The sequence below is a fragment of the Mandrillus leucophaeus genome, unplaced genomic scaffold, assembly GCF_000951045.1.
Source record: "Mandrillus leucophaeus isolate KB7577 unplaced genomic scaffold, Mleu.le_1.0 Scaffold14, whole genome shotgun sequence".
Classification (NCBI taxonomy): domain Eukaryota; kingdom Metazoa; phylum Chordata; class Mammalia; order Primates; family Cercopithecidae; genus Mandrillus; species Mandrillus leucophaeus.
The window spans coordinates 4,528,153-4,546,886 of NW_012101365.1; the positions used below are offsets into that span (position 1 = coordinate 4,528,153).

Consider the following 18,734-nt stretch of genomic DNA (forward strand, 5'->3'; position numbering starts at 1 on the left):
AGGCACAGCGGGTATCCTCTAGCAGAGAGAGCAGGAGCTCAAAGAGGTTAAGTGGTGTGTGCCCAGGGCCAAACAGTGAGTCCCTGACAGTCTAGAGAACTCAGCGACCCCAGCCTAGCCTGGTGCAAGTGTTTAACAGAGTTAAACATTTAACTGCCCTGATGCAATGCTCCATGCAGGGGAATTCCCTCCCTCCCTCCCTTCCCACCCTCCCCGAGGCCAGGGAAGCACCAACTCTAGGCATGGGTCAGCCCCTCAGCGCAACCCAGGGCTCACAGCACTAACTGGTCATGGCACTTTCCCTGGACCAAGCTCCATAGTTCTCTGGGCACAGCAGCCATCATCGTCTGGAGGATGCTCACATGAATAAGGCTCACACCTCTCTGGCCCTGGGGGCTCCCACACCCAAATCTTCTATTGAGCTAGTGTCTCCTTCAGCCCTAAATGGTCACGACTCAATGTGCTGTGTGCCTTGGGATGGCTGAGCTTCTCCTGGCCTCAGCTTTCTCATCCATAAATGAATTCTGGCAGAGATGCTCTCAGGGGGAGGCAGGGGGGATCCTGGAAAAGCACAAGCTTCAGGGTGGGCAGCTGGGGACACACCCAGTTCCCCAGCAGCTGTGTGGCCTCAGGCAGGTCACCTCTGAGCCTGTTTCTTCACATGTAACATGACAATAAAAACACATATTTGTGCAAGTTCTTTGCCTATTAGACATTACATACACATGACTTTATAAAAATGGAACCATCTTATATGCATTATTTGCCAATTTGCTTTTTCCACTTACAACACACTTGGCAGAGCCTGGGCAGGTTACTTAGCATCTCTGCAAGACTAAAAAAGATGATGTAGAAAGTGTGAAGCACGGTGCCTCGCCCACAGGTGGCCGGAGTATCAGTCCCCAGCCATCCCCTTGCTGACCTGCTCTACCCTAGAGCCAGGAAACACTTTGCCCTGGATCTCTGGCCTCCAGCACTTGTAGCTTATCTGTGTGCCACCCGCTTGTGCAGGCCCACCCTGCTGGTAAGGCCACCCTGCTGGTGAGGTCACTCTGCAGGGAGGAAACTGGGGCTAAAAAGCCTCTTTGCCCAAATTCGTTTTGGTGTGGACGGTATGGGGCAGGGCAAAAAACACTCACGCTGGCCTCTGCATGCTAATGTGAACAGGGGAACCCAACAGGAAACAGAGCAACCTGATCTAACCCCAGGGGAGGCGTGGCACATACCTGGCAGTGGCACCAGCTGCATAATGAAAGTGAGACTTAGAGCCACCTGGATACAGGTGCTCCTGGTGCTCACTGATGCATCAGGAGCCATGCAGAGAAGCCCAGGATATGGGAAAGAACCCAGATAGTCTGTCTCTTCCAGGCACACACCAGCTGAGGAGGCCAAGTGGCTGCACAAGCTCCAGTCCACCCCAGCCCTTGACTGCAAGCCACTTCCTATCTCTGGGCCTCCCCTGTGAAATGGGGGCAGGCTGCTTCTCACAGGATTGCAGCAAGCTTTACACTGGGCAGTGTCTGCAGAGGGCCCATCACAGGGCCTGGCACACAGGGACAATTCCTGAATGCTTAGAAACAGAAATGTTTGGAAGCAATGCTCCTAAAATTAAATGCCCAGACGTCTAATGGCATCCACCGCTCTGCCCAGCCCTGTTCCCATCGGGTATCAGGGTCTTGCTCACTGGGGCACTTGGCAAATATCCTTCTGCTGCTGATTCTGGGAGGGCCTTTGGGTAAGGCTCTTTGTGCCTCACAGTCTTCTTCTTGGGAAATAAGGGAATCATATCAGGCCTCTAAATATTTTAAAAGCTGTGCAAACCCCTCTGCCAAATCATAATCTTAGGTGGCATCTAATACATCAAATGGATGACAGCAGAGCCACTTTGGGTACAGTGGGGGTGGTGACTCCCCTTGGTGCCATCCCTCAGCTTTCCTACCCCTGAGAGCCTCAAGGGAACACCTCAGAGCAGTCGGAAAGCTCTGGTGACTTGCTAGGTGACTTGGTGCTAGGTGACACACACTGTCTGGGCTTTGGCCTCAGTCAGGCAGATCCAGGGGCCCGGGAGGGCCAGAGCAGTTCAGCTCAATGTCCGGTATTGCCACCGCTGTTCCAGGACCTCCAGCACTTACCGGAGTATCCCACAGGAAGCAATGTTTGCATGGTGCTAAAGTCTGTAGGCTGATATGTCAGGGAACCAACATGGAACCAGGAGTCAGAAGCTGGAATTTAAATCTGTTCTGTGCTAGCTGTGTGTCCTCAGAGAAGTCTCTTTCCCTTTCTGGGCCTCATTTCCTTATTTGTAGAGAGGATTGTACCAGATGATTTTACAGCCCTTCACAATTTTAAAATGTTTTAAGTATGTATATAGGTATAGGTTAAGAGTCTTAAGGGATGCCTATCCTTTGAGCTGCGATTTTACGTTAAGATATTACTCAAATTACAGACAAAAGATGTTCATTGCTCCATTAATTAAAATAACAAAAAAATTGGAAGCAACTTAAATTTCCAACTATGGGCAGCAATAGGGCATTCGTTTCCTCGATGCAATGTTCTGTAGATGGACATTAACAATGACAGTTACGAAGGCAATGTAACAACATGGGGAAATGCTTATCACAACAAACAAGAAAAAGGCCAGGTGCAGTGGCTCACGCCTGTAATCCCAGCACTTTTGGAGGCCAAGGCAGGTGGATCACCTGAGCTCAGAAGTTTAAGACCAACCTGGGCAACATGGCAGAACCCCATCTGTACTAAAAATACCAAAATTAGCCAGGTGCAGTGGCATGTGCCTGTAGCCTCAGCTACTTGGGAGGCTAAGACAGAACTGCTTGAGCCTGGGAGGTGGAGGTTGCAGTGAGCCGAGATCGCACCATTGCAGTCCAGTCTGGGTGACAGAGCGAGACCTTGTCTCAAAACAAAACAAAAACCAAGAAACAAGAAAAGACAAATGTGAACAAGTGATCAAAGCTGAAGACAAACAAACTGCAAAATGCTGCAAAGAGAGGCTCACTCTCATAAGTGATCCAAGAACTGCAAAATAAAACGAGATACTATTTTTAACCCTATCAGATTGGCAAAAATGAAAGAGATCCTATTTAGTGTTGGCAAGAATGTAGGGAAAAAGGTGTTCTCACACACCATTGCTGCAAGTAGGCATAAATACAGCTCTTCTCGAGGGCTGTTTGGTCATATCTATTAATATTTAATGTGCTCAAACCTTTGTGTAACAAATTCCATTTCTCTGACTCAATCCTACACAAATATTTGTACAGGACAGGATAAATGTAAGAGAGTCTTAAATCTTAAATGCAATCTTATTTGCTTATAGCAAAACAGTTTATGCAACATAAATGTCGGTAAGGGCTAAATTAGGCCAATTATTATTTACATGCAAAAGTGGGATATTACACAATGAAATGAAAACATGCACACACACACACACACACACACACACACAGAGAAATAGGTCTTGGCTAGGTGTGGTGGCTCACACCTGTAATCCCAGTACTTTGGGAGGCTGAGGTGGGAAGACTGCTTGAGGCCAGGAGTTCAAGACTAGCCTTGGTGACACAGCAAGACCGCATCCCTACAAAAAACTTTTAAAAATTAAAAAATTAACCAGGCCGGGCACAGTGGCTCGCACCTGTAATCCCAGCACTTGGCTTGGGAGGCCAAGGCAGGGAGATCACCTGAGGTCAAGAGTTTGACACCAGCCTGGCCAACACAGTGAACTTCATTTCTACTGAAAATACAAAAATTAAGCAGGTGTGGTGGTGCAAGCCTGTAATCCCAGTGACTCAGGAGGCTGAGGCACGAGAATCGTGTGAACCTAGGAGGCAGACGTTGCAGTGAGCTGAGATCACATGCTGTACTCCAGCCTGGGCGACAGAGCGAGACTCCATCTCAAAAAAAAAAAAAAAATTAACTGGACATGGTGGCACACACCTGTAGTCCTAGCTACTTAGGAGGCTAAAGCGGGAGGATTGCTTGAGCCCTGGAGTTCAAGGCTACAGTGAGCTGTGATCGTACCACTGTACTCCAGCCCGGGCTACAGAGACCCTGTCTCAAAAAAAAAAAAATAAAAATAAATAAATAAATATAAATAAATAGGTCTCAAAGAATGCACATAAAACTGTTATACATAAGTGGTTACATGCTGGTGTAAAGAGATGCACTTTAACTTTTTCTTTATATATTTCAGCATTGTTATATGATTTTAAAACTTTAAAAAAATCCACACACAGAAAGAGGAAATAAATACAGCTGTCTCTCAGTATCCATAGGGTATTTGTTCCAGGATCCCCCAAAATCCATGAATGCTCAAGTCCCTTACATAAAATGATTTAATATTTGCATATAACCCTACGCACATGCTCCTGTATACTTTAAATCATCTCTAGATTTCTTATAATACCTAATACAATGTAAATGCTATGTAACTGTTAAGGAATAATGACAAGAAAAAAAAGTCTGTCCATGTTCAGTTCAGATGAAACCACTCATTGGGAACGCTTTCAATCTGCAGTTGGTTGAATCCACTGATGTGGAACCCACAGACACAGGGGCCAACTGTACACCAAACACATTAGCAACACTGGCTTTGGGTCATGTTTACAGATAGAGTCTTTTCTTTTTACTTGTTTGTCCTTCCAAGTCTCTTACAATAAGCACAAATCCTTTCTAAATGGAGAAAAAACTGCTAATAAAAATCACATGGTATACGTGGAAGGAATGTCAACCTAGATTCCAAGGCATCAAATCAATTACTCGAATCTTGTGGAAGTTTGCATTACCTCTTTTAAGTGTTGGGATTACAGGTGTGAGCCACCGTGCCCAGCCTACAATACCTCTTGAAGACGCAGTTTCCTCATCTATAAAATGGGGTTTGCTATAAGGACCAAAGATTACATCCACTAAGAGACAAGCACATCCCAGGCAGGTGGTAAGGGCAGAGTAGATGAAAGCTTCCATCACTGTCTAAGACATCTATGACAATAGATCCTGTTACCTGTACCCCAGGTGGGTTGACCCAGGCAGCAGCCTTGAAGAGGTGGCTGCCAGGGTCAGGATGGGGGAACGGGCTCAGTCCCACCACACTCATGCCTCCCTAGTCTTGGTCTGCAGCAACTGACACCCTGGCTTACCTTGCTGGGCTCTACTTCATCTGTCATGACCCCTGTCATAATGACGGCCTCATCCAGGGAGTAGAGCAGCCCTTCCACGAAGTGGTTCTCCTGCCGCTGGGACTCGTGGGTGAACTTGGCACAGATAGCCTCCAAGCCCTGCACTGGCTCGAACCGCAGCTTGACGTACTTCTTGGCGGGGATGATGCGGATCTCGGCAGCCACCAGGAAACCCAGCGTCCCACAGGACCAGGGTACGGCATAGAACAGGTCTGAGTTTTCGGACTATGAGACAGAATTGATGTGTTGAGAGCTGGAACCTTGGGCCCCACATTATGGCATGCAGTCAGTGGGGGGAGCAAAGCCTGGGAGAGTCCCTATTCTCTCACTATCTTGTGTAAACCCAAACAATGAGCTTCACAAACTGTGCTTGCTGGGCTTTAGTTTTCTCTCTGCAGCTTCGACATGACATGGAGCCTAATACTGCCCTCTGTCTCAGGGACCGTCACTGAGAAAGCATCCTCCTCCTCCCATCTAGGCACAGCCCCTGACCCACACGCTATTCAGGAAAAAGCTGGGACTGGCACTGCTGCCCAATGACCCACAATGGCAGGGGCATTGCCCAAGGGCAGAGGTCCAAGGCCAGGCCTTGATACCCTTAGTGGGTGTCAGGCAATGTAGCTGGGGAACGTTAAAATGCCTCCCTTCTGAACCATAACTACAATTTACAAGGCCTTTCCCAGTCCATTGGCTTGTGGGATCCACCCCCGACAGAGTCCAGGGAGAGTGCTGGCACCCCCTTAAGGAAACTGAGTCTCTGAGAGCTGCCATGACTCACCGAAGTCTTCCCAGAAAAGTCGGCTGCAGCAATGCCAGGGCTCAGGCAAGACCACCTAACTCCCCAGCCAGCGTTTTTCCTACAACACCTCATCTGCTTCCATAAATCAATGTCCAACCTCATCATTTTATTGTTTTGACATATGTCTCGGACACAGACAACTGACATTTCCGCAGCCATTCTAACTGGGATTCTTTAGTTCTAATAAATCTCTTTTGCAAAAGTCCGGCCGTGTCTTGCCTTTACTAAGAGGACAGCCCTGTGCAGTCTCCACGAAACCTGAATGCTCTTGGTGGCGGGCACAGGGAATGCGGCAGGGCAGGAGAGCTGGAGCAAGGAGGTTCTGCAGCAGGCTGGCAGAAGCCTCAGGAACAGCAGCACTAGGCTCACCGATTCCCCCTTGGGCCCGCAGCTAATCACATTCCTCTGGCCATGGCAGTGACAATGACATACTTGCTGCATGCTCAGCTCTATGCAAGGAGCTTCCCATACAGGACCTACTTATTCCTCTCGACCACGTATTTGTCAGTGAGGAACCTGGGTCTCAGAGAAGGGAAGGAATTCACAAATGTCTGTTTCCTTTCTCTGCCGACAATAAATAGGTCAAAAGACAGGGCTCCCGCAAGCATTCAGGAAAGTAGAATGAATTGATGTGAATCTTGCTAGGGGTATCTCTCACCCAAGACCAGTGCTGCCAAGCTGGGAGTCTTTCCCTGGGCCCTCTTCTGTGAAGTGAAGGAGTCTGGTGGCTCCCTGAAATACCTACTTCAACAGGACTGACTGTCCCTCCCATCCCAGGGTCCCCTCACACCTGCCAGGACAGATCCAAGGTTATTTAAAGTGTCAATTCTATCTCACACCTTAGGTAAAACACTTTAAATGTATGAATCCTAGTTTGGGTGGTAGAACTGTCTTTTATTTTTCTAAACCAACTCTCTAATCACTTTTAGTTACCTGATCACATGCTGCATAAAGATGCTTCAGTCAACAATGGGCCACAGATACATAAGATTATAATGGAGCTGAAAAAGTCCTGTTGCCTAGTGGTATCACGGCTATCGCAGCTGTCCTAATGTCATACTCATGTGTTTATGGTAACACTGGTCTAAGCAAACCTACTGTACTGCCAGTTGTATAAAAGTATAGCACATATAATTATATACACTACATAATAGTTGATAATGATAAATGACTCTGTCATTGGTTTATGTATTCACTACACTATATTTTTAATTGTTATTTAGAGTGTACTCTTTCTGCTTATTAAAAAAAAGTTAACTGTAAACAGCATCAGGCAGGTCCTTCAGGAGGTATTCCAGAAGAAGGCATTGTAGTCAGAAGAGATGACAGCTCCATGTGTTATTGCCCCTGAACAATTTCCAGTGGGATGAGATGCGGAAGTGGAAGCGTTATTGATAATCTAAACTCTGTGTAGGCCTAAACTAACATGTGTTTATGTCTTGACTTTTTTTCTTTGAGACAGGGTCTCGCTCTGCCACCCAGGCTAGAGTGCAGTGGCGTAATCACGGCTCACTGCAATCTCTGCCTCCCAGGCTCAAGTGATCTTCCTGCCTCAGCCTCCAGAGTAGCTGGAAATACAGGAACACACCACCACGCCCAGCTAATTTTTGTATTATTTGTAGAGACAGGGTTTTGCCATGTTGCCCAGGTTGGTCTCAAACTCCTAAGCTCGAGCAGTCCACCTGCCCTGGCCTCCCAAAGTGCTAGTATTACAGGAGTGAGCCACTGCACCCAGCCTTGTGTCTAAGTTTTTAACAAAAAAAGTTTAACAAGTTTAAAAAAAAAGTTTAAATAGAAAAAAGCTTATAGAATAAATATACAAAGAAAGAAACTATTTTTGTACACCTGTACAATGTGTTTGCATTTTAAGCTAAGTGTTACTACAAGAGTGTAAAGTTTTTAAAAAAGTTTATAAAGTAAAAACGTTATAGTAAGCTAACAGTAATTTATTATTGAAGAAAGCAAATTTCAAAAAATACATTTAGGGTAGTCTAAGTGTATAGTTTATAAAGTCTAAAGTGGTGTACAGTAATGTCCCAGGCCTTCACATTCACTCACCACTCACTCACTGACTCACCCAGAGCAACTTCCAGTCCTGCAAGCTCCATGCATGGTAAGTACACTATATAGGTGTACCATTCATCTTTTATACGGTATTTTTACTGTACCTTTTCTAAGTGTAGGTATGTTTAGACACATAAATACCATTGTGTTCTAGCTGCCTACAGTATTGAGCGCAGTACCACGCGGTGGAGGTCTGTAGCCAAGGAGCAGTAGGCTATCCCACGTAGCCTAGGTGTGAAGTAGGCTATCTCATCTAGGTTTATGTAAGTACACTCTTATGTTTGCACAATCACAAAATTGCCTATAACTTGTTTCTCATAACATATCCCTACTGTTATGTGACACATGACTATACCTCACAGTGTTAAGAAACACAGCTTTGATGTCAAGGCCTGACTTCCTCCAGAAAGGCAGGATGGCATAATGAATGGCTAAGGGGAGGGACCTGGGAGCCTGATTACAGCTGAGTCCCAGCTGTGTGACTATAGCAAATTTATTAATCTCTCTGAGCTTTAGTTTCCTATTTATAAAATAGGGATCATTAGGTTGTTGAAGGATTACACGCATGCCTTAATATATACATAATGCATTTATAACATTGCCCAAGCTCATAAGGGGTATACAAATTTTTGTTATGGATACAGACCCAGACTGAACAGGTATTTGAAATGAAGCACACCTAGAAGAGCCACCTCCCTGACCTCAGGATCCTTAATGCCCAGAGCAGGCTGGCATGGACGTCTCCCATCGCTGAACTCACCGGAGTGCATCGCACAAAGCTGCCATCAGCCAGGACCAGCTCATAGGCAGTGCAGATGTGTTGGAACAGGCCGTACTTGTGGGACGATGACTCGATGCCTGTGCCCATGATCAAGCCCCCTGCAGAGACATCACACAAAGTGTCAGTAGGGAGAGCTGTGGGCACAGGGTTGGGGGTGGGTTGGAGCTGGGGGACCTCCTAGCTTGAGGGAGGCATGGTAGGCTAGCAGAAATGGGGCTGTTGACTTAGGGGAGATTTCCCACCTGTCAATCTAGAGAGCAGGAGAGGGAAGGAGGGGCTTAGATGGGAGCATGAGGGCATCCTTAGAGGAAGGGGGTGGCGAGCAGACCTTGTCAAGGGTACTCAAACCTCACCTCTGGCCAGACTCAACCTAGAAATCTTGTGCATTCATCTTGAGATGGACTTTAATGAAAAGGGAGGTTGAAGGGGTAACAGGAAGCCCTGTCCCATGGGAATAGTTAAAAGAACTGAAGGTGTTTTCCCTAAAGAAGAAGATGCTTTGGGGGCTATGAATCCTATGGGAGGAGAAGAGAGACTAGATTTATTCTGTGTGTTCCATGGGGTGGAACTGGAGCAACGGGAACAAGTCACAGGGAAGCAGATTCAAACCAGAAATTAAAAGTGCCTTCTGATAACCTGAGCTGCTCAGAAATGGAACAGCAGGCAGTGAACACCCTGTCATTGGAGCAGGCAAGTAAGAGACAGAATGACTTCTGTCACAGATGGAATAGCAGCGATTCCAGGACTAGATGGAGGGTGGCCAAGGCCCATCAGCTCCGGTCCTAGGACCGTGTGTCTCTTCTTGCCCGTTAATATAGGGTCCTCACCCACTGTGAGGTCATCAAGCTCAGGCAACACGGGGAGAGTCCAGCCAATGGAGGTCAGCAGGGCAGTCACCTGGCCCATGGTTACCAAGGGCTCCACACGGACAATCTGTTGACACAAGGAAAGAAACCCTGGGTCAAAAGGAGGCTGCCAAGCCCAATGGGAGCTCCTACACACAGAAGGTGTCATCTCAAACCTTCCCAAATACTCACTGCAGGGATTCCTATACAGTCTTTACAGGCTCTTTCTAGAACATTGTCTTTAATTACAGGGAATGTGATTTCTGGCTCTCGGTTAGCTAGTGTTTAACCTCGCTCTTCAAGTATCTTTATACTAAATATTTGATTTATCCTTTTCTAAATTGCAGGAGAAATACTCATTCACTTAGAAGATACAGCAAAAGTGAAGAAGAAAACAAAAATCACCCATCCTGGCCAGGCGTGGTGGCTCATATCTGTAATCCCAGCCCTTTGGGAGGCCAAGGTGGGTGGATCATCTGAGGTCAGGAGTTTGAGACCAGCCTGGCCCACTTGGTGAAACCATTTCTATTAAAAATACAAAAATTAGGCGTGGTAGCGGGCACCTGTAGTCCCAGCTACTTGGGAGGCTGATGCAGGAGAATCGCTTGAACCCTGGAGGTGGAGGTTGCCGTGAGCCGAGATCTTGCCACTGCACTGCAGCCTGGGTGACAGAGGGAGACTCCGTCTCAAAAAAAAAAAAAATCACCCATCCTAGTTCTTCAGAGTTACTAATATTAATAACAGAGTGTATTTACTTTTTTTTCCCCCACACATACTATATTGGTACTGTGAACCCCAAATATCAGAGACAGGTCTCAGTTAATTGAGAAAGTTTATTTTGCCAAGGTTGAGGATGTGCGCCCATGACACAGCCTCAGTAAGTCCTGACAACATGTCCCCAAGGAGGCTGGGGCACAGTTTGATCTTATACATTTTAGGGAGACAAGAAACATCAATCAATATATGTAAGAAGTATATTGGTTCTGTCCAGGAAGGCAGGGACAACTTGAAGCACAGAGAGGGCTCGCGGTCACACGTAGGTAGCAGACAAATGGCCGCATTCTTTTCAGTTTCGGATAAGCCTTTCCAAAGGAGCTAATCAGAATGTGCGTCTATCTCAGTGAGCAGAGGGAAGACTTTGAATAGAATGCAAAGCAGGTTTGTCCTGAGCAGTTCCCAGCTTGACTTTTCCCTTATTTTAGTAATTTGGGGGCCCCAAGATTTTCCTTTCACACTATTTTGTATGTTTTAACACAACACACACAAACAAAAAGCATATCTCATTTTCTATCTTGCCTTTTTAAAATGTAACACTATACTATGACCATCATCTGTTATCATTACACATTCTTGGAACACGTGATTTTTTAATGTATACATCCCTTGGACTTCTACTTCTAGCCGAAGTGGAACAACAGGAACCAGATTTACCCTGCTGCCTGAAAAAAAAACCTGACAAAATATATGAAATAAGAGTTTTCAATGTAGTGGACATAAACAATGAAAGTGAGTGATCCCTCAGAGAGAGGAAACAAACAAGGTGAGCTCTGAGGCAGAAGGACTGCTTGAGGCCAGGGGTTCGAGACCAGCCAGGACAACACTGCGAGACCTAACAATAAAAAATAAAAAATAAAAAATGATTTTAAAAAACGGTGAGCTCTAGGGATGGCCCATCTAACTGCCTGGAGTTAGGCAGTGCAGGGAGAGAAACCCAGGTGGAGCCCAGTGGACTTTCTAAGAGTTAAAAAGATGGAGGTGAGGCTGGGCATGGTGGCTCACGCCTGTAATCCCAGCACTTTGGGAGACCGAGGTGGGTGGATCACCTGAGGTCAGGAGTTCAAAACCAGCCGGACAACATGGCAAAAACCTGCCCCTGCTGAAAATACAAAAAATTAGTTGGGCATGGTGGCAGGCATCTGTAATCCCAGCTACTCAGGAGGCTGAGGCAAGAAAATCACTTGAACCCATGGAGGTTGCAGTGAGCCAAGACTGCACCACTGCACTCCAGCCTGGATGACAGAGCGAGACTCTGTCTCAAAAAAAAAAAAAAAAAAAAAAAAAAGATGGAGATGAGAGTTTCAGAAGACCAAGGTGAGTAGAGCGTGCAGGATACAGTACTGGAGAGGAGAGAGTTGCACAGAGAAAAAACTGAAGAAATGGAAAAGGCGTCCTTGGGAATTCAACTGAGTACTAATCGGTAAATACACGTGAGGCTGTTACCTGAAGCTGAAGCCAGGTAAAAAACTGCCAGAAAAGACAACAGGTAATAGACTGGGTGTGGTGGCTCATGCCTATAATCCCAGCACTTTGGGAGGCCAAGCGGGTGGATCGCCTGAGGTTAGTCAGGAGTTTGAGACCAGCCTGGCCAACATGATGAAACCCCACCTCTACTAAAAAAAAAGCAAAAAATTAGTTGGGCATGGTGGTGGGCGCCTGTAATCCCAGTTACACAGGAAGCTGAGGCAGGAGAATCACTTGAACCCGGGAGGCGGAGGTTCCAGTGAGCCGAGATTGCACCACTGCACTCTAGCCTAGGCACCAAGAGTGAAACTCCATCTAAAAATAAAAAACAAAAAAAAGATAACAGGTAATAGTACCAGGGGATCAGACAGGGCAGGAGATAGTGTCTGTTCCCACAAGCCAGACTGGTAACCTGATGATTCACAGGGCACTGTGTAGAGTACTCAAAATGATCTTGCCTCATAATTAACTCGAGATTAAATACTGCCCTGGCCCCATCTAAAAAATCAAGACCCAGTGGGATCAAACTATTTCCAAGTAACATAGCTGCCTCCTAGAGCAAAACTCAAAATTTATAGAAATATAAAAACACCCAGCTCCCCAAAAGGTAAAATGTCAAGTATCACAATGTCAGAATCCAACAGAATTTTACCAGGCATACAAAGAGGGAGGAAAATTCAACCCACAATGAGAAAAATCAATCAAGACAACAGACCCAGAACTGACACAGATATTAGAACTAGCGAACAGGAACATCAAAACATTTGTAATAACTATATTTTCTATATTCAAAAATTTAAGTAGAGACATTAAGAATATATTAAAAAGATCCAGCCAGGTGCAGTGCCTCATACCTGTAATCCCAGTGCTTTGGGAGGCCAAGGCAGGCAGATCACCTGAGATCAGGAGTTCGAAATCAGCCTGGCCAACATAGCGAAACCCCATCTGTACTAAAAATACAAAAAAATTACCCAGGTGCGGTGGTGCGCACCTGTAATCCCAGCTACTCCAGAGGCTGTGACAGGAGAATCACTGGAACCCAGGAGGTGGAGGTTGCAGTGAGCTGAAATCACGCCACTGTACCCAGTCCAACCTGGAGGACAGAGCAAGACTCCGTCTCAAAAAAAAAAAAAAAAAAAAAAATCCAAATCAAACTTCTGGAAATGAAAACCACAGTGTCTGAAATGAAAGATACAATGGATGGCACTAACAGCAAATTAGAAATTGCAGAAGAAAAGATTAGTTAATTTAAATATACAGCAACAGAAATCATCCAAAATGAAAGAGAGGAAAAATTTTTTAAATGAACAGTGCCTCAGTGACCTGAGCTGTAGAAGAACTTGAAATGGCCTAATATTATATAGGCCTAGCAGTCTCTAAACTAGATGAGAAAAAGGAGGGGACAGAAAAATAGATGAAGAAGTAATGGTCCCCAAATTTCCTGATTTGATGAAAAACTTATGACAAATTCCAAACAAGAATCATGAAGAAAACTATACCAAAGCACATCATAGTAAAATTGCTCAAAACTAATGATAAAAAATTAACATACTTCTAAATAATCCATGAGTCAAAGCAGACATCAAAAGTGAAATCAGAAAGTGTTTTGAACTGAAATAAAAAGAAAAGAAAACAGAAATTTGTGAGCTGCCTCTAAAACAGTGCTTAGGGGAAAATTTATAGCACTAAACATTTATATTAGAAAAAAAGGCCTAAGTCAATGACTTAAACTTTAAACTTAAAAAACCAGAAAAAGAGTAAAATTAAACCCAGTGTAAGAAAAGAAAGGAAATAATAAAGACCAGAGCAGAAATCAATGAAATTGAAAACAAAACACACACACACAAAGGGAAAAATCAGTGATATCAAAGCTAGTTTTTGAGAAGATCAATAAAATTCAATAGCCTTTAGCCAGACTGTTCAGGAAGAAAAGAGAACGGAAACAAAATACCAGTATCAAGAATGAAAGACTTGACATATTGCTACATATGTCTATAGGAAGTATTGTGAACTTTATGTCAATAAATTATACAACTTAGTGAAATGGACAAATATCTTTGAGACATAAACTACCAAAGCTAACCCAAGAAGAAATAAATAAACTGAAGAGCCCAATATCTATTAAAGAAATTGAATTTGTGCTTAAAAACTTGCTTACAAAGAAACCTCCAGGTCCAGAGAGCTTCACTTTAAGGTTTCTATAAAAATTCTAGAAGAAAATATAGAAGAAAGACTTTCTGACATTGGATAGGCAAAGATTTCTAAATAAGACATCAAAAACACAAAGCAGGGCAGACACGGTAGCTCATACCTGTAATCCTAGCACTTTGGGAGGCCAAGGTAGGTGGATCATTTGAGGCCAGGAGTTCGAAACCAGCCTGACCAATGTGGTGAGACCCCCTCTCTATTAAAAATACAAAAATTAGCCAGGTGTGGTGGTGCGCACCTGTAATTGCAGCTACTTGGGAGGCTGAGGCACAAGAATTGCTTGAAATCGGGAGGTAGAGGTTGCCAAGAGCTAAGATAGTACCACTGCACTCCAGCCAGGGCCACAGAGCAAAACTCTGTCTCAAAAAACAAAAATATAAACAGACAAATGACAAACAAACAAAACTCCCACAATGCATAAAAGAAGAAATTAACAAATTGGGAAAAATTAAAACTTCTGATTTGGCCAGGCGTGGTAGATCACACCTGTAATCCTAGCACTTTGGGAGGTCAAGGCAGGCAGATCACCTGAGGTCAGGAGTTCGAGACCAGCCTGGCCAACATGGTGAAACCCCATCTCTACTACTAAAACTACAAAAAATTAGCTGGGCGTGGTAGCACATGCCTGTAATCCCAGCTACCCAGGAGGCTGAGGCAGGAGAATTACTGGAACCTGGGAGGTGGAGGCTGCAGTGAACCGAGATCGCGCCACTGTACTCCAGCCAGGGCGATGGAGTGAAACTCTGTCTCAAAAGAAAAAATAAATAAAGCTTCTGGTTTTTTAAAAAGAAAAAATAAATAAAGCTTCTGGTTTTTAAAAAGAGAAGCCGTAGACTGCGAGAAAATATCTGCAAATCATGAATCTAATAAAGAGTGTTGTTTCAAGGTCTAATATCCAGCATCGATAAGGAACTGTTTCATCCCCATTAAAAAGTGAACAAAGGACATGAACAGACACTTTTCAAAAGACAAGCATGTGGCCAAGAAGCATATGAAAAAAACCTCAACATTACTGATAATTAAAGAAATGCAAATCAAAACCACAATGAAATACCATCTCACACAGTCAGAATAGCTATTATTAAAAAGTCAAAAAATAACAGACGCTGGAGAAGTTGCAGAGAAAAAGCAACATTTATACACTGTTGGTGGGCGTGTAAATTAGTTCAACCATGTGGAAGACAGTGTGGTGATTCCTTAAAGACCAAAAATCCAAAGTAGCATTCAACCCAGCAATCTCATTACTGAGTATATACCCAAAGGAATATAAACCATTCTATCATAAAGACACATGCATATGTATGTTTACTGCAGCACAATTCACAATAGCAAAGACATGGAATCAACTTAAATGCCCATCAGTGATAGACTGGATAAAGAAAATGTGGTACGTATACCATGGAATACTATGCAGCCATGCTCCTTTGCAAGAACATGGATGGAGGTAGAAGCCATTATCCTTAGCAAACTAACGCAGGAACAGGAAACCAAATACCGCATGTTCTCACTTATATGTGGGAGCTAAATGATGAGACCACATGGACACACACAGGGGAACGACAGACACTGAGGCCTATCAGAGGGTGGAGGGAGGGAGAAGGGAGAGGATCAGGAAAAATAACTAATAGGTACTAGGCTTAGTACCTGGGTGATGAAATAATCTGTACGACAACCCCAGGACACACGTTTACCTATACAACAAACCTGCACAGGTACCACTGAACTCAAAAGTTTAAAAAAAAAAAAAAAAAAAGTTTCCTGAATATATAAGAAAACAACCTGATTTTTTAAAAACTGGCAAAAGCTTTGATCAGGCCTCACTGAAGAAGATACACAAATAGCAAACACACACATGAAAAGATCATTAGTCACTAGGGAAATGTGCAATGAAAATCTACTACACATCTATTAGAACGGCTAAAATTAAGACTAACCATACCAAGTTTATTACAGTGTGGAACAAGAACAACACTCACACTGCTGGTGGAAATGTAAAATGCTACAATCACTTTGGAAAAAAAATTTGGCAGTTTCTTAAAAAGTTAAATGTACACCCACCACATGATCTAGCCATTTCACTCCTAGGTATTTGCCCAAGAGAAAGGAAGGCATATGCCCATACAAACACTGTTCACAAATATTCCAATTTAGTTGCAATTGCCCCAAACTGGAGCCAACCAACATGTCCATCAGTAGGTGAATGGATAAACCAACTACGATACGTCCACACAATATGTGTGGGAATATGACTCATCAGTGAAAGAGAATGTACTATTGACACACGCTTCAATGTGGATGAATCTCCAAATAAAGATGTTGAGTGAAAGAAGCTAGACAAACAAAAAGCACCGTATGATTCCATTTATATAAACTCTAGAATCAAACTAATTTATAGTGGCAGAAAGGTCATTGTTTGCCTAAGGCTGTGGGGGGCGGGTCGGGGAAGAGGTAGGGCTAGGGGTTAGAGGAAGGGATTACCAAGGAGCATTAGGAAATTTTGGGGTGTGATGGGTATGTCTGTTGTCTTGATTGTGGTAATAGTGTCACCACACTTTAAATCCATCAATAAAGCTGTTAAAAAAATGGCATAGAGAGATTAAGTAACTTGGCCAAGGTCTCACAATAATAACAAAATGCCATCAAGTAGACATACCATATTTAATGACTCCCCTATTATTGGATATTGTGCTGCTGTCAATTAGAAATAATACTGTGATATAATCGCTCTGTGTTGGGTATCTTTAATTATATTGAAGTCTATTTCCTTTTTTCCTTAAGCCAGGTTTCGAGAAGTAAAATTACTAGATGGGCCAAAGAGTATGTACATTTCAAAGGCTATTAACCAAGAGGGTCTCCAGGAAGCTTGTAACAAGACCCACGCCTCTCAGTCACTTCTGTAGCCCATTTTTTACTACCACACTTCCTTATCAGGAAGGGGTAAGTAGATTCCTTTTTGCCTCTCAATTTTGCTCATGAATTCCCCATTCCTGACTTCCTGTGGAAACACAAAGGGTTCCCCGGAGCTATTATGACCCATCTCTCTCCTGGTGGCTGTGAGGCTTAAGGACAGCAATGGCAGGGAGTATCTTCTATGACTGTGGGCATTGGTCCTGTCCACTCTGGGATGCCCTTGGCTACAATCATTTCCCTATGAGTCATTTGCACCAGGGGCAGAGCCCCACCTGCTCCCAGAGCCCGGAAAAGTGCTACTCTCACCTGTTTCTTGGTGTCCACTTCCAGAATGTCCATCAGGTTGATCATGATGTTTTTGTGAGTCTTCTTGTACTTCCCGACACGTAGTGAGACAGTGAGCCAGCCAGGGCGCCCTGTGCACATGAAGGTCTTGCTGCCCTGCTCCTTCCATTCCCGCACCTGCAACCACAGGACAGAGGGTGAGCTGGCCCCACCGGGGATCCCCCGAGCAGCCTGCAGCCCTGCTTTCATCGAGAGGGAGCTGGGAATGATGCCTCCATCAGGCACTGGAGAAACAGAACGATGAAAAGACCTGCTGGCCCTACCCTCTGGCACCTCCCTGGCCAGCAGGGCTAACAGAAAAGCCAACATATTGCTACACCATAAGGCAGAATGATGAAAGAGCTAGAATAGAGGATCAAAGTGTTCTGAAAACATTAACTCTAGCTGGGAAGTTCAGAAAAGGTTTTGTAATGGTAATAATAGCAAGTATAAAAATGATGACCATTTACTGAGTATTCCCAACACACTAGGCATCTCCTTGCACACTGTCTTGTGTAATTCCTACAACAGTCCCAGGAAGTTAGGATGACATCCTTTTTTTGAGGATGAGGAAACTCAAAAGCAAAAGAACTTGTCCAAAGTCACACAATTGGTAAATGGCAGAGCTGAGATTCATAGCCAGGACTGTTTGACTTCAGGACAGGAAGGATAGATGGGGCTGTGGTAACAGTTCACAGGGTAATAGCTAACATGTATGGAGGCTTATCACATGCCAAGGCCTGTTTAAACATTTGTATATGTTAACTCATGCATCACTTTGAGGGGGAGAGGAGGAGCAGGCAAGGACCACCAAGCCTATAGAAGGAAGAGGTTTTACAAAACCTCTAAGGTAAGTGACCAGAGCACAAAACACAGAACAAATGGCCCATGGATGACAAGCCCACCAGAAACGCAGGATGAAGTATTTCTTTTCTGCTGAGATAGACAAGTGCAGGTAGGTGGATATTTGTCGTTTTGACCTGTGACCATCCATTTCCTCTTCATCCACTTCAAAAATCCCCATCTTCCTTTGGTCCAAGTGAGACTGATTCTACTCCCCTGCCCCATGAGGTGGGTACGTGACTGAGGTCTGATTCTATCCTTCTGGCCAAAGAGACAGGTTAAGGGATGGGTCTATGACCCAAGTCAAGCCAATGAGACCAGTTCCAGGACAGCCACTCTCTCTTTACTGGGGTTGCTAAGCTGGTTGGATATGAGCCAGAAACTGTTGGGGCCTCTCCAAGGAGAGAGGCTCCAGAGAATGAAGTCAACCTAGAAAAGCAGGGGCAACAGATGGCAGAGGGATGGACAGATGGAGATGGGGGACAGAGATCCTGGATCCAGCCATGCCTGATCCAGTTGTACTCCCAGACTTT

General features: G+C 44.5%; 1 protein-coding gene across 2 annotated transcripts in view; it reads right to left on the reverse strand.

The window, feature by feature from the left end:
- DHCR24 (24-dehydrocholesterol reductase) overlaps positions 1 to 18,734 on the reverse strand; it is a 39,966-nt gene that overhangs the window by 15,333 nt on the left and 5,899 nt on the right. For both annotated transcript variants that reach the window (XM_011973836.1, XM_011973834.1), the window contains exons 2-5: positions 17,341 to 17,496; positions 9,658 to 9,763; positions 8,810 to 8,928; positions 5,148 to 5,411 (exon numbers count right to left, since the gene is read on the reverse strand). In XM_011973836.1, coding sequence (XP_011829226.1) covers positions 5,148 to 5,411; positions 8,810 to 8,928; positions 9,658 to 9,763; positions 17,341 to 17,496 — 645 coding nt within the window. The remainder of the gene's footprint in view (positions 1 to 5,147; positions 5,412 to 8,809; positions 8,929 to 9,657; positions 9,764 to 17,340; positions 17,497 to 18,734) is intronic.